Source organism: Hypoxylon fragiforme, assembly GCF_022984875.1.
Source record: "Hypoxylon fragiforme strain CBS 206.31 chromosome Unknown GGS25scaffold_7, whole genome shotgun sequence".
NCBI classification, from domain to species: Eukaryota; Fungi; Ascomycota; class Sordariomycetes; order Xylariales; family Hypoxylaceae; genus Hypoxylon; species Hypoxylon fragiforme.
In genome coordinates, this window is record NW_026054762.1 from 1,707,765 (window position 1) to 1,722,472 (window position 14,708).

Sequence of the window (14,708 nt, forward strand, 5' to 3'; positions counted from 1 at the left end):
TACATTCAGACCCTAAGTACATCATTGATATACATACTACCTACTACATATGTAGGTAGTACTACATGTACATATGTAGGTATGTATGTAAGAAGGCGCGAGGTATAGGGTACATACATGTGGCCAGTTGAGATACAGAAAGAAAAGCCAACGGGGATTACTTACTTGGTAGTAACTACCTTGCCTACGTCAGAGCTAGGAAGCCGGAGCTTCGATTTCCTGCTCCTGCTGACAATGAAATACCTGCACAACAGCATCGTGGTAGCACTTTTTATTAAGCCAACAAAGCCTACTACTACTACTACTACTACTACATACTACTAACCAGTCTACTAATCAACTAATCAACTAACCTAACTTGACTATAAGTATTAGTTACTCTCTGGGTTCAAGTTATAATTGCCGCAATCTTCTTCAAAGTTATATTTAAAAAGTCCCTGATTTTCTTCTGGTTTTGTTATTAATTAAAAAAGTCATTCAAAAAACAGAAAAATACAAGCTCTTGCAAGTCTTGTCTTGTATCGACTTTACCTGATTTTCATTCGCCTAACCAGCGATAAAATATAAAAGTCTAGTATCTATCACTTTCCCTTCGCCATTATCGCTGGGCACTACATGCAATACTACAGAAGTAGCACCAACTACTAAGGTAACCTAGGTAGTCAATACCTAAGTAGAATTGCAAATCAGAATTGCGCTTGATACTTGACGCTTGACGATTAGAGCGACCCGCTTAGCCTTCCAAGTTATCTGCCTACCAACTTAGCAAAAAGTCCGATTGATATTCTACTTCGGACTTCATACATAACGCCTCGACACAACTCCCACGTCGTCATTTTCCACCCCTCCTTTCCTTCACAAACGCCATTTCTCAACCTCCGCCTACGCAAAGCCTTATTCATCTTGATCGACGGACTTATATGCGAAGGTCAATGGCATGTGACAAACGATAGCTGCTGGGTCGACGGAACGGTGGATTTGCGAGGGTGCATTCCCCGCACACCGCACACCATCACGACTCTTTCTCTACGCCGAAATCCAGACGACTTGATCCTTTTCCCAGCGTCCATATTCAGATCCTTTGCCACTTTTCCCACTTCGCGACGCCCACCCTAGCCACTTCCATATTATCTGCGGGGCCTCGGAATACTTCCAGAGGCCCCGAATCTTGTTCTTGTCATTTCGTCCAACTTGGACCCGATCGAAGCACGAGGGTATGTCTCACGACGAGGCTCAAAGCCATCCAACGGGAGGGCCATCGCAAAACTCTGAAGAATATGGGGTATTCTCCCATCGCTCCACTCCGACATCTACACCCACCGGTTCGACGGCGAACCCTCCTCATCAAGACCCCCAAAACCCACTGGCTTCGGCGGTAGCAGCTATGGAGCTACACAACTCGCGAGGCATAACTCCGCTGCAGAGGTGGGCCGCGAATGCCTCAGATTCTCAATTCAATGCTTTATCGGGAGCCGTGGGCGGCTTTACCTCTGGCGTCGTCACATGCCCCCTTGATGTTATCAAGACAAAGCTACAAGCCCAAGGAGGATTCGTCTCCATGAACAAAGGAGGAGGATATGTTGGGCATCGCAAGGTATACTCAGGTCTGTTGGGCACAGCCAATGTCATATGGAAGGAGGAAGGGTTGCGCGGCATGTACAGAGGCTTGGGGCCTATCATCCTTGGCTACCTACCGACCTGGGCAGTTTGGTTCACTGTCTACAACAAGAGCAAAGTTATCATAGCCGAGAACAATCGTAAGTTATTTTGTGCGGCACCAACTAAGCGGAAGTGGATTGCTGATCATTAATACTTGAACGCACAGTGCAGAAAAATCAGTTTTTCATAAACTTTTGGTCATCAATCATAGCTGGAGCCAGCAGCACGATAGTAACGAATCCAATATGGGTGATCAAAACTCGACTCATGTCACAGTCTGCGACGGGACGCCATCCACAAATGTCCCCTTTCCCACGCTCTGGCAATACCCCAACTTCCAGACCAAACATCGATTCTCCTTGGCACTATCGATCAACTCTTGATGCTGCGCGAAAAATGTATTCTTCGGAAGGCATTTTATCATTCTACTCTGGACTTACTCCAGCACTTCTGGGGCTGACGCATGTTGCCGTACAATTTCCCGTATACGAGTTCCTACGAAAGAAGTTCACGGGCCAGTCTATGGGTGAAATGGGTGACAACGATGAGCAGAGTCATTGGTTTGGTGTACTCTCTGCTTCAGTGATGTCGAAGATCATGGCTAGTTCGGCTACTTATCCTCATGAGGTGATCCGGACCCGGCTGCAGACACAAAGGCGCCCAGCTCCCGGAAGCGAATTTCTACAAGGTCTAGGGGTCTCGGAATCTACCCCTGGCAGTCAGAGCCATGTGCCCAGTAATGCCCGCGTTGTCACCCCCCAGCCTAAGTATCGGGGCGTGGTCATGACTTTCCGGACTATTTTGCGAGAAGAGGGTTGGAGAGCATTTTACGCAGGCATGGGGGTCAACATGATGCGAGCTGTTCCAGCAGCCACGGTGACGATGATGACATATGAGTTCGTTATGAAGTCTTTGCATCACGCACAATCCGAGGGCCGACGGAAGGAGGGCCTAGACGACGATACGTAAACATAGTTAGGGGTCATGCATATTAGGGAAATGCGTTTTTGCGCCGTCATTCGTCATTATTGCGAGACTTGAAAGCACAATTCCCCCATTCTGGGCGCTAGTGAGGAAATAAATAGCCGAGGAAAAGATTTTGCCTCGCGGGACCAAGGGCGGGTTGGAGGTCGGTCCAGATGTGATACCCTTATTTGTAGGTATAGACATATCCAGGCTGCTAGGTTGCGAATGCAAATAGTTCAATGTGTATTTTTGAACAGAGCTCAATCTAATATTGTTACAGTGATCTAACTAATGCGTCCGTCCCTTCGCAGTCGGAGGCTATTATAAGTTGTGGATGAAGGCACAAGATTTCGTACTTGGGGACATTCTCGTTCTTTACAGTTGCAAAGGAGTAAGCTTGTGGGCTTAGCACACGGTACATACACCGTTATTATATCGCGGATCAAGATGCTATTTAATCTGCTTCTCATTGTTCGTATAGGAAATCATATCCACATGTTTGCCTAGGTATTTATTCTCACACTCAAAATATCGATTTCAAACATCCGTAAGGAGTTTCGTACTCCTTATTCCTGAAAGACACCAAACCAAACTACCCCTACATATAGTGAATTCGTCTTGTTTCGAGGCCTTTCTCACCTCTCGGTGATCTTCACCCACATGTGTTTCTGAAAGAACATGTTCCGATTCCTGGTGTGCATAGGGTTCTTGGGATGAATCAACTGGAAGTCGAAAACCCGCAGCAGCTACCTAACGTGTCAGCGTACAGCTATTGAGGTCATATACATACCTAACCTAGGTAGGTATATACTACTTGTCCTAGAATGCGAACGAAAGAATATCTCACCTCGACATAGACCTTATTCAGCTCGATGAACGCGACCACTTTCCCGCTACAGCCCCATCGGCCATACCCAAATACCAGCTCCACCGTCTGCGTCATCTCCCGGTGCTTCTCGGGGTCGATACCTATCCAGCGCTCTGGCCGGAAGAGATCCGCGTCAGGCCCGAAGATGTCTTTCGAGCGCTGGATGGATAGAAAGGCGTGGGCGATGCGGGTTCCCCCGGGGACGAACTTTCCGTCGATCGTGTCTCCCTCGGGGGGTACTTCCTTCATCGTCAGGCCCGAGAAGGGGATGTTGATTCGCAGACCCTCGTATATGACAGCCTGTTCGCGCAAACACTTCCGCGTTAGTAAAACAGCTGACTCCCCTTCCCTTCTTCCTCTCTCATAAAACACAGCTTACTTACCTGCAAGTATTCCAGCCCCTTAGCCTCATCCGCTTTAACGGGCGACGAGATCCGGTGCTCCGCTATGGCTTTGTCGATCTCGTCGCGGAGCTTGAAGTACGCGAACGGCGTCGTCAGCAGGTTCAGCATGGTTCCCCGTATAGCGGTGGCCGTCGTGTCGCTGCCGGCGATGATCTGGAAGAGGATCTCGGACTCGCACTGCCGCCGGGCGAGGCCGTGTCTGACAAATGATCCCTGTGTGTGTTCTCATGTCAGTGCCGTCTGTCTAATCACAGGTGCTGGGCAAGCAGAAAAAGGGGAGGGGGGGGGGGAGGAAAGGTTCCTTACCAGCATATCTTGTTCGTCCTTAGCATCCGGTCCGTATCGCTCACCGGCAACTTCCTGGGCAATTCTGATGGACGTTAGTTAGACTGATAATAGATGCAACACCGAGATAAAACGGGAACACAACTCACGCCATCATCTTCCCCATGCCGCTTTTATCCGTCGGCTTCGGTCCGATGACCTTCAGCGCCGCCTCACTAAACACAAGGCGAGCAAGCCACGGCACATCCCCCAACGCCCCGATGGTCCGCACCTGGGCCTCGGCAGCGGCAATGTACCCATGGACATCGGAGTCCGTGGCCAGATATCCAAACGCACGACCATACGCGATCTTCGTGATGGCATCGAGCGTGAAGAACTGCGCCTTCATGGCGAAATCCGCGGGCCTCATCTCCCCCTCCCCCTTCGCGACATACCTGCGCCGCAGCAGCCCCACCAGCGCCGCGAGCTGCTCGTCGATGCCCTCCTCGACGCCCGGGTTCTCCTTCCCGCCGTAGCCGCTGCTCAGCTGCGCCTTGAGCCGGTCGTGCGCGCCCGTGTCCATGATGTTGAACAGCGACGGCAGGTACGGGTCCATCCGCGACGCGAAGTACCACGTCGACCGCCGGTACCCCGAGCGCGCGCCGTTCATCCGCCGCACCACCTCCGGGTCCGCTGTCAGCAGGTCGTACGGCCCGATTCGCACTAGGGGGCCGTACTTGTCCGTGAGGGCGCGGTAGCTCTCGGATTGCTGCCCGCCGATCGTCGCGCTGAGCATATAGAGGTATGAGAAGGAGGCGAGAGGGGGGCCGGGGATGTGTCGTAGGCGGTACCAGGCGAGGGTGCGGGTGTACGCGAAGTAGAGCGCGAGGAGGGCGGCTGTGATGGATAGGAGGGAGGGCGCGGAGGGGAGGTGCGAAAGGAGGGGTGCCATGTTGATGCGTATTGGATAAGTTATGTACCTACAAAGTGCCTACGGTTTCGGCTCTGTTGTATGTTGTTTGCCTGGCATGGTTCTCCCTTGGTGATGGACGGACTGGGTCTTATACTTGTCCCCCTCTCGCTGTTCACTAAACAACAAAGGTAGAACTGTCTCAGGCGAGATAACCACAGCGACTGGTCAAACCCGGGTTTACTGATCAGTCCAAAAATCCCTACGGGAAGATCCTCATGATTGCTCAGCCGACGATGAGTAGTGTCATCATCGAGGTAGTATTTGATCTAAGGGCGCGACTACCTCGCGGATTTTGAACCGGTTGCGGTGATCTTGTGAGACCTAATGGCATGGGAATACACTCGGGTTTAGAGATATGTGAACCTTTAGGTAGGTATGATTTCTACAACGATACCCCCTTTTTTTTCCGCCTATATGAGAGCAGTGAGAGATCAACGCTTGGCGTGATGATATCGTGTAGATAGATCTAGATTCCTTTGATTGCTTTTATGACGAGTTTCTAGCCTTTGGGTTGGCAGATATGTGAATAGGTGGATAGGAAATTCTATATCCACTGGACGTTTCATCACCGTCACCACCACCGCTACTGCTACTACTACACTACTACTGCTGTCATCATGCCGGCACTAAGCTTGCAAGTTCTTATGTTGCGCGGCGATGCCTTTCAAAGCTTATGTAACAAGCTGACAAATTTATATATAAATACCCAACGAATTACAGTGATTTAATATCCTCCCGTTGACTTCACTATGCACCGTCTTGGACCTCTTCGCATGTGCTTGGGTAGTAACCTACTTAATTGGGCATAACGTTGGCAGTGACAGTTGCGTGCCGCTGGCTTAAACCGATCTTATTGTTACAAACTGACCATCTGCCTCATGAATTTCCACGGAGCTTAGTAGCAACTTTACAGAGGCGGCATGGGAAGTAAGTAAAGGGCCGAGAGAATAAGGAACCTAGCTCAATATGTACATTTCCGTATCAGTTTGAACTAGTCAAGTCGAGTCTATAGACTTGGCTCGTCCAGGATACTACTTAGGCGTAAGCAGCGATATTGAGTTATTATTGCAGGCCAAGGCGAGAAAGATTTGGCTAGGACCGAGGAGCGCAACATGAAGGATATAAGTACTTGGTGAACATACAGTAGGGCCGTACTACGAACATCTATGTCGTGGTATCGGGAGAGGTGCGGAGGATAGAAGGCAGATCGTACCCGGAGGGCACAGCATTAGCGAGCTTAGTACTACCAGATTGTGACGATATTGTATACAGATATGGCAAGCAGGTATTCAATCTAGAGAGAGATGAAAGTTTGTGCGAGGTTAGTAAGGGGCCTATATCTGATGAAACCTTACACGCATGCGCACGCGGCGCCTTGTCCGGCTACAGTTCCGAGAGGATTGGACCCTTAGGATACGAACACAGGCACATTTTTCAAACTCAATTCAAGCGGGCTTACGTCCCCTTTTTATACTTGGCCCTTTCTGGATTTCATCTAACCAAGCTAGCTCACTCATCTTTGATTTCGATTTCATACGATCCCTAGATACGAGCTAGCTCTCTATCAGGATGGAGTTGTGTTCCATCATTCCCGTTTCTGTCGAACCAAGCAACAAGAAAATTGGAAACTGGTCATTAAAAACACATACAACTTGAAATGCGAAAGCAAATATCACAAAAACACGACTTGGCCCGAAGCACTTCCAGAACCGTCCGCTCGTTTGAAAAAAACACGCAAAACCACACATACCCGCACCGAACCTATCTTTCTTTCTTTCTTTCTGTTTTTTTTTCTTCTTATCTCCGTTTCTTGTCTATAACCGATATAAAAAAACAAATCATGAACCTGTCGTCGTATCTACTTTGCTTTTTTCTCTTTTTATAGGGTGCTGGCTCACGGTGTTTGTTAGAGAGCGACCTTGTTTTTTTGATGGCCGCCTATGACGTCGTCGACGAGGCCGTTCCACAGACCCGTCAGCATGTTGGGCTGCTCCTCGGCGGCGGCGGCCTCCTCGTGCACGAACTTGAGCTCGACGCCGTCGACGCCCATGCCCTCGACCTCGGTCAGCGCCGCGGGCGACACGAGCTCCGGGTTCGCGGCCACGATGCTGATCTGCGCGGGGGCGACGGGGCCGTCGCTGGTCTCGGGCGCGTGGTGCGCTACGGAGTTGTCCGGGAGCAGGGGCACGCGCAGGTGCGCGAATGGGTCCGAGGAGGCTCCTTCGAGGGCGGCGGAGCCGGGGAAGATCATGTTGTCCATGGTCTTGGCGGTGGCCTGGGCGGCGGCGGCTTGGGGTGCGCTCGAGGTGAAGGTCTGCATGAGGCGCATGGTGCGGGGAGGGGGGTGTGGGCGGTTTGATGTGCGAGTGTAGAGGTGACGGGGATGCTAATGATGGGTTGTTAGTCCAACTGCTGATAGATGCTGCTAATACATGCTTCCGAGCTCTCTCCGATAACGGATTCGAGGAATTGGTTGGGCTAAACTTACATCCGGGTCTATATTCCTCTCCTTGAGAAGCTCTGCATATTTCCTGGAGATGGGAGCGGAGGTCTTGGAGCTCGTGAGCAGGGTATTAGACTTGGGGACAGAAGCCGCCGTTGTGGTGCTGATGGAGCGGACAAGCTTTGCAGCTGGGCCTGTAAGACGGGGACCGGCCATGTTTGCTTGGTGGACTTTTCTGCTTCGGACAGATAGAGATAGAGCTAGAGGTTCGTGATACAATTGCTCGTGGCAGAAGCTACGTTTGAGAGGACACAGACGATAGACCAATTGATGGAAGGTTCAACGGGTCGATAGAAGTAGAAAGGAGAACAAAGAGACGGAATAATGAGGGGGTGATGGGGTGGCACGAGGTAGGTAGATAAGCCACTATGTAGGTAATGTAGGTATGTAAAGGTCGTGGTACTGTAGGTAAAGGGTCGGGAGATGTATAAGTACCGTATTGTTGAGAGGAGGATGGGACGACGGAGGTCCGGGGGTGAGATGAGCTTACTAGGGACGACCTGCTGTTGTACTTAACTATAATAGGTACAACACCACTTGTACACCAACCTACATACATGTAGATACTGCATACACTACATGTAGGTATATGTATGTATATGCAAGACCTGAGGGGATGGGTTGATCGTCTGTTCACCTAGGGTTTGATTCGTTCGGTACAACACGAATTCTTGGGACTCAGACGAGCAAAGTAGGACATAAAGAGCCAAGAGCGGCAGATCAACCTTGGTTTGTTTCTTCTATTTGGAAGCTTGCGCACTTTTCCATAGTAATGTGTCAAATTCGATGAGCTGGCGGCCTCTCATCGTATGTATTTACTGTACTCACTGTATTCAAGCTTGGGTGTGTACTTGTACATACCTGTATGGCCAATGTTCTTCTATGCTAATCAACATTGAAACTAATATGCCTGGGTAGATAGATTGATTGTTTTGCCAAGGTGTATAGTGCCGATACTAGATTGTTACAATATGGGAATATGGGGTATCTTGAGAGCTGCCAAGATAGAACCGCCTCGTCGAGTGCGTACAGTACATAGTTGATGCTACACGTTAAGCCTCAGAATTGTGTAGAAATGTAGATACGATGCCGTAGATAATGCAAGCAAGCAGGCAAGTCTAGACGGGAGGGAGCATACTGACTAGGTAGCATACCTGGTCACAGTAACTAACAGGTAATTACCTAAGTAGGTAATAGACGGTAGGTTAAGAAGCACGCACCCCAACTTACAGTAGGTTACCTACATGAGTTAGCAAGCTTTAATAATCTTTGAGCCCTGGAGCTCTAGAAAGGTCCACCTCCAAAGCCAATGGTCAATGGATACCTACCACTGGCTACCAGCATGCAAAACGACAAGACGGAATATTGCGAGAAGCCAATAAGAAGTCGGGAACAGATGTCTCACCGACAAATCCCCTTGCTGTCTCATCCGTTGAGAAGCGGAGCTACGAGGTTCAGTACCCTGACAGGACCGTCTGACAGCCCTGAGTACCGAGCCAGCTGCGAGCCAAATTACCCCGGACAGAGATCCGTACCATCCCCGATAAACCGTCTAACCGTTAGCCCATAACCAGTTTAGCTAGTCGGCCAACAAAAACTCCAAGCCTTCCAAGGTTTCTAGGAACGAATCATCCTTTTCCTATTTCTAGGATTTTGTATTACATACCACATGGGGCTATTTATGGCTTTATGTACTAACACTACATTTTATGTACATCTTTTGCCAGACTTGGCTTGGCTTTTGGTTCTCGAAGCATCGTAACGAACACTAACTTAACGGAAGAAGAAGCGTAAGAAGCCTAAAGAAGAAGAAGAGAGACAAAGATGAATCAAAGTCGATGAACATATGTAGAATCTAGATAATAGATGCCAAGTGCTTGGAACGTTAGGTTAGATTAAACTTCTATTACAGATGTAAATAATGCCGCAATTTATAGTAAGACATTCTTTATTAAAACCAAGACTCCCATCGGACTTTCTTTTCAACATATCTCTTTCGCTTTTCCTCATTCTCTCCTCTCATCTGCAGCATCGTCGTCCAATGAGGGGGTTGTTTGTCATCAGGAACGCCATCCCTCGGTGATAAGTCTTTGCAATCCTGCGTATTCCGATCTGACTCTGGACTGAGCCCGACTGACTGCCTAGAATCCTTTCCTCTCCCGGTTGCGCGGCATGGAGGGCCTAGATTGAGGAGATGGAACTCGGATACTACATACAAGCAAACATACATAACTCTCCAACTCCCTTTAACCATTATCATTACCATTATGAACCATAATGTCCACGTGTGCTCTCGTGCGTCTCTGAGTCGATTACCTAAAGCTTGATCTCAGTCACACTAGCCATAATCCACGTTACATCGGTCCCATCTTGTCACAGCGGTAGCCGAGTTCATTGCATGAGCGGGGTTTCTGTCGCTAGATACGAGCTATCTATGCTTTGACTAGCTCACGATAGTAGGTCAATGATAATCATACTATATGAGATGATCGAACGCACGACGAAGTTATCGCCAACTCGGATTTAATCCTCATATTCATCGGCTTACCCGACATCTAAGCTTGGCTGCCCACCTACTTACCTAAGGACATTGATAGAAATTTGCAGCCTCTCCAACGTCTTACGTAAATCATCCATTATCATCGTCCAAACCGTTTGTTTCGTTTCCCGGTAGCGCGTGAAGTTGGAATTGTCCTGAATGCGGCTCAGGACTCACCTTACGTGGTGTGTATGATTTTCTGCAAATGCTGCACCCTCGCATCACCAACACATTCATTCGCATTAGTAAACATGCAGCTTCGCCAAAATAAGAACCCGGAGAAAAGCAGAGATATTCCATGACAACATCAAACTCTTATCCAGAAGCTTCCATTGTTCAGACGACCCGGCACCGGAACCCCTGAGTAGGCATCTACATAGGTACCTAACCTAGTGCATTGAGAGGTGCGTTCGTCAGGTTCGTCCCCGTAAGCATAAACGGAGCCGATAATGCCAGCCTGAGGTCGGGAAACAGCAGGTACCTTATGCAAGTAGCATATACATCCCCGTGGATTTGGGTATAAGAGACTGAGATGGACACAAGCCTGACGTGAGCATCCTTGAGGGAGAAACAATTGTCCCTGAGCCGCTTCTAATGGGAGGGTATATCCTAAACTCCTCTACCTATTGGGTGAGATGATGGTAAATCTGAACATGAAAAAATAGAGCGTTTTGCCGATAAAATGTCATGTCTCGATGAGAGTGATTTTGTATAGCGCAGCGTTCCTCGAGATCTAAGTCCCTGGTAGGTGTGTAGGAATAATTACGTTCATTGAAGAATGAATCCATGCATCCCAACGATATGAATTGAGTGAAATCATTACAAGACTGAGAATAATTCCTCAGAGTTAGAATAATTTCTCCCAAAAGGATTCTCGCGAATAGGGGGTTCCCGCGATTACGTATGGTATAGTCTTGAGGCCGTCTCAAGCGTTCATACAAACCCCCTACCTACCTAGCCAGGTACGTACGCAGTGAGCGAGTCGGCATATAATACATAAGGACTACATATTTGGCTCCTTATATAGCCTTTACCCCTATCTCACGATCATCAAGTACACCCCCCTCGCCCCTTTTTTCCCACCACTCTATATATGAGATGCCTACTTGGCTCTAACCACGTGGTTCGCACCGAAGTAGGGTACCTATAAGCCAACAACCATTCACAGGTAACCAATATATAATAAAAAAAATAGAATAAAAGAGTAAGATGATGCGAGTGAGCATCCAAAGAATCACCTCACCTCACAAAGGAGTTGAGTAGGTAAGTACTTAAGTAGATACATAAAAACACGATGAACTCTAGCTTCTCTACCTAGCATAGGTCCCCAATAGAAGTAAACCACAAAACCGCTTTCTATCGCTATGCCCAAGCCTCTTCGTCGTAACTCGTAATGCTTAATATCATATCACGCGCGCTACCTGTCTCAACTACCTATGTAACTCTGCCTACCTATCTCTCTGTCGAAGCTTAGATAGTTACGCGCCAAAGCGCCTCAATCTGCCATCCGCGGTGATTCCAATACATACCAGGCCGGTAGGTATGTACCTAGGTAGTTGTCATTAATATCGTAACATTTCCCATCCATCATCCCTCCCTCCCTCCAAGCAAGCAAACCATCCTCTCCCCCTCTATCCCCGCCCCCAACTAAACGTCCCCCCCCTCTTCTTCTCCCCCCCTTCCTCCCCCTTCCCTATCCCCATCCTCCTCCCAACCCCTAACCCCTTCTCCTTCACCATATTAAACGTATCCACAATCCCCTTCGCCCAGTGCTTATCCACCAGCATATACACAAGCCAACTAATCGGCACCGCGACGCAAAAGTAGATCCAGATCGTCTGCCCCATGGCCGCGACGTCCGTCGACATGCTGAAGAAGCTCGACACGCAGCTCAGCGGCGCGAATATGACCGCGAGGTACGTCAGCCGTCCCAGCGTCGTGTTCTGCTCGATCGCGCGACGGCTCTCCTCGATCGCCGTGACCGCCGTCGCGACCGCCGCGATGCGCTCCGTCCGCGAAAGCAGGTCGTCGATGTGGCTCGCGACGACGGCGAAGTCGCGCGCCATCTGGGCGACGCAGTCGCGGCGGCTGGACACCGCCGTCGCCGACGCGAAGCCCGGGTCGGGCTCGGGGAACAGCTTGGCGCGGGTGTCGGCGACCATGGCGCGGTAGAGGGGCAGGCGCCGCCGCCAGGTGTGGAGCTTCTGCAGGGATATGTTGAAGTTGACGTACTCGTCGCGGCGGGGCGCCGCGCCCCTCTCGACGCGGAACAGCTCGGGCCGCTCGATCTCCCACTCGATCTGCCCCAGGCGCGCGGTGACGTAGCGGCTCAAGGTGAGCCACTCGGCGCAGATGATCTGCAGGATCCGGAAGGTCATGGCCCGCGGGTTGTCCTCGATCGCGTCGATGTCGTGCTGCGACGTGTGCTGGATCCAGAAGAGCAGCTCGTCGTAGAGGCTGCTGCGCGGCGGCACGTCGTATGTCTTGTGCTCCGAGGGGGCGGGCGAGTTCATGAAGGGCCGGTAGCCTTTCCAGAGGGAGAAGCCTTCCGTGATGGGCGGGTCGATGAGCAGGACCCCTTTAGATCAGGCGTGAGTTATACGTGCATTATGGCATACCTAATTAAGTAGGTATATGGAATTAGGGATATAGGAAGATAGGTAGCTTACCGATGGCCTGTTCGCTGGCCGGCTTGATCCAAAACGACGCCTTGCTTCTAACAAGGGCGACGATCGCGCTTTTCTCGTCGAACAACGACACGTGATCGAGATCGACGTCGAGCCTCCTCAGTACATTGAACATCCCAGCCTGCTTGTTCGCGCTGCGGAAGCTCTCCTCGTTTTTGAAGTACCGCGGTTGATTATACGTCAGGCGGAAGTAGGGCCGTGTCCGCGACACGATATCGAGGTCCGGGAGCTCGACCCACGGATCGCGCGTATTGTACCACGTGTAGTCGTTGATGTGCTCTCGGAAGAAGAGAGGGTCTATGTCGAGCTTAGAGCCCAGATGCTCGACGACATCTCGCGAAAGGTCCTCCACCACGTACAGCCGGCTAGCGCCCGGGACCGCCGGTTGATCCAGGCAGTCCGCTAAGCCGTCCGGGCTGTTGATATGTTGTATAGTCGGAACCGACTGGCCTTTTACAAAATCGATAGCCGCGATCTTGGTCCGCCGGGCTCTCTCATTCCGAATGCCCTCCCGCTTTCCAGATGGTAATCCCCTAATAAGCTGCCATTTGGTAGGCGACGTGGTTACCTCCATCCATTGCGCTAAGTAACGCAGATGGGGGAAGGCTACGGATAGGGATTTAATATGTTTAAGGTATGGCTTAACCCTTGAAATCGGTTAGCCATGAGTCTCTCGACTCCTCACTCATTTTTCTTCTTCTGGGAAGACGAACGGGTTGGTCTCCCATTCCTGCTCATATCGACTTATTGGACTGTCGTATATATCTCCATTGTAATAATCATCATAACTCCCTCCAAGCTTCCGGTCTGGGATTAGCTCATTGGGGTCTGCTTCATCGTGTCCTAGTTGATATGAAGGTGGACGACTTTCACCATCCTGGTTTTCATGCTGTGCTTGTTTATCCCATGTCAGCCACCCCATGGCTCTTGGCATTAAAGAACTGAGAATGATGTTTACAGAAGTCAACACGTTTTCTGTGGAGGGTTAGTCTAAAGCAAATAAATTAAGAAATGATGCCATGCAGAGAGAAAAAAAAAAAAAAACGGTTGGGTTGAGAATCTATAAATGAAAGAAACGTTATAAGAAAGCAAAAAATACTAAAAGAGGCATGTTGGTAGCAGAGCCTGCTGCTAACATGTCGCCGATTGGGTAGGCGTGTTATCGATCTGCAAGAGCGGCTGCATTTGCGCCACAAAAAACGACGAGGCTCAATATATTAGACGTTGCATTGCATGAAGCACAATTTGTACCTAGTAGCTAAGGCCACTTGCACAAAGAACCGAGGTAGACTCTTCCAGGGGTTCCTATGTTGGTTAGGTATGTTAAGTATGCTAGGTAGTAGGTATGCTTCAAGCTATGAGGCATATACAATATGACCAGTCAGCTCTGACTAATGAGAATAGGTAACGATATTTTATGATAATAAAAAAGAGATCCAACCAACATTGAAGTTCTTGTCTCAAATAGGTACCTACTATACCTATTCTCTCCTCATGTCTCTCCTCTCTCTTCTCTTTAGGTGAAGTCGCTTCCTGTGACAGGCCATTTATTAACCATCCATGCCCTGTCATTACCTGTATTGGATAGATACCTAGAACACAGACTCCCTCGCAGATGCACCACGTACGCCTGGAAAAAAAACAAGGCATACCTAGTAGCCTGCTGCTTCTTCATACATGTAACAACAAATAAAAATTGGTCGAATTCAATGGAATGGTATACTGTCCCCAATGCCCGTAACGCCCAGTGCTGTGAATCCTCGTTTCCCAAGCCGACGACCTACCCTGCCCTATGTGGTACTGCCAAGTTCCATCTGCAACAGTGACCGACCAAAGTCGAATTAT

General features: G+C 49.6%; 4 protein-coding genes across 4 annotated transcripts; 1 reads left to right on the forward strand and 3 right to left on the reverse strand.

Moving 5' to 3' along the window:
* The first annotated feature begins 1,059 nt into the window (after positions 1-1,059).
* On the forward strand, positions 1,060-2,769 carry GGS25DRAFT_373089 (mitochondrial carrier). Its single transcript, XM_049258198.1, has 2 exons — positions 1,060-1,757; positions 1,826-2,769. Exons 1-2 carry the CDS (start codon positions 1,217-1,219, stop codon positions 2,626-2,628), a joined length of 1,344 nt encoding a protein of 447 aa, XP_049114748.1. The 5' UTR covers positions 1,060-1,216; the 3' UTR covers positions 2,629-2,769.
* GGS25DRAFT_533229 (cytochrome P450) lies at positions 2,769-5,113 on the reverse strand (the record flags this gene model as incomplete). Its single annotated transcript, XM_049265656.1, has 5 exons — positions 2,769-3,371; positions 3,473-3,793; positions 3,877-4,110; positions 4,204-4,267; positions 4,332-5,113. The coding sequence occupies 5 exons, from the start codon at positions 5,111-5,113 to the stop codon at positions 3,261-3,263; spliced, it is 1,512 nt and encodes a 503-aa protein (XP_049114749.1). The 3' UTR covers positions 2,769-3,260.
* A 1,927-nt stretch (positions 5,114-7,040) lies between these two features.
* GGS25DRAFT_523755 (uncharacterized protein) lies at positions 7,041-7,793 on the reverse strand (the record flags this gene model as incomplete). The annotated part of the gene is made up of 2 exons (XM_049264483.1): positions 7,041-7,520; positions 7,623-7,793. 2 exons carry the CDS (start codon positions 7,791-7,793, stop codon positions 7,041-7,043), a joined length of 651 nt encoding a protein of 216 aa, XP_049114750.1.
* Positions 7,794-11,654: 3,861 nt separating this feature from the next.
* Positions 11,655-13,437, reverse strand: GGS25DRAFT_515107 (uncharacterized protein; the record flags this gene model as incomplete). Its single annotated transcript, XM_049263051.1, has 3 exons — positions 11,655-11,724; positions 11,899-12,754; positions 12,846-13,437. 3 exons carry the CDS (start codon positions 13,435-13,437, stop codon positions 11,655-11,657), a joined length of 1,518 nt encoding a protein of 505 aa, XP_049114751.1.
* Positions 13,438-14,708: the final 1,271 nt, after the last annotated feature.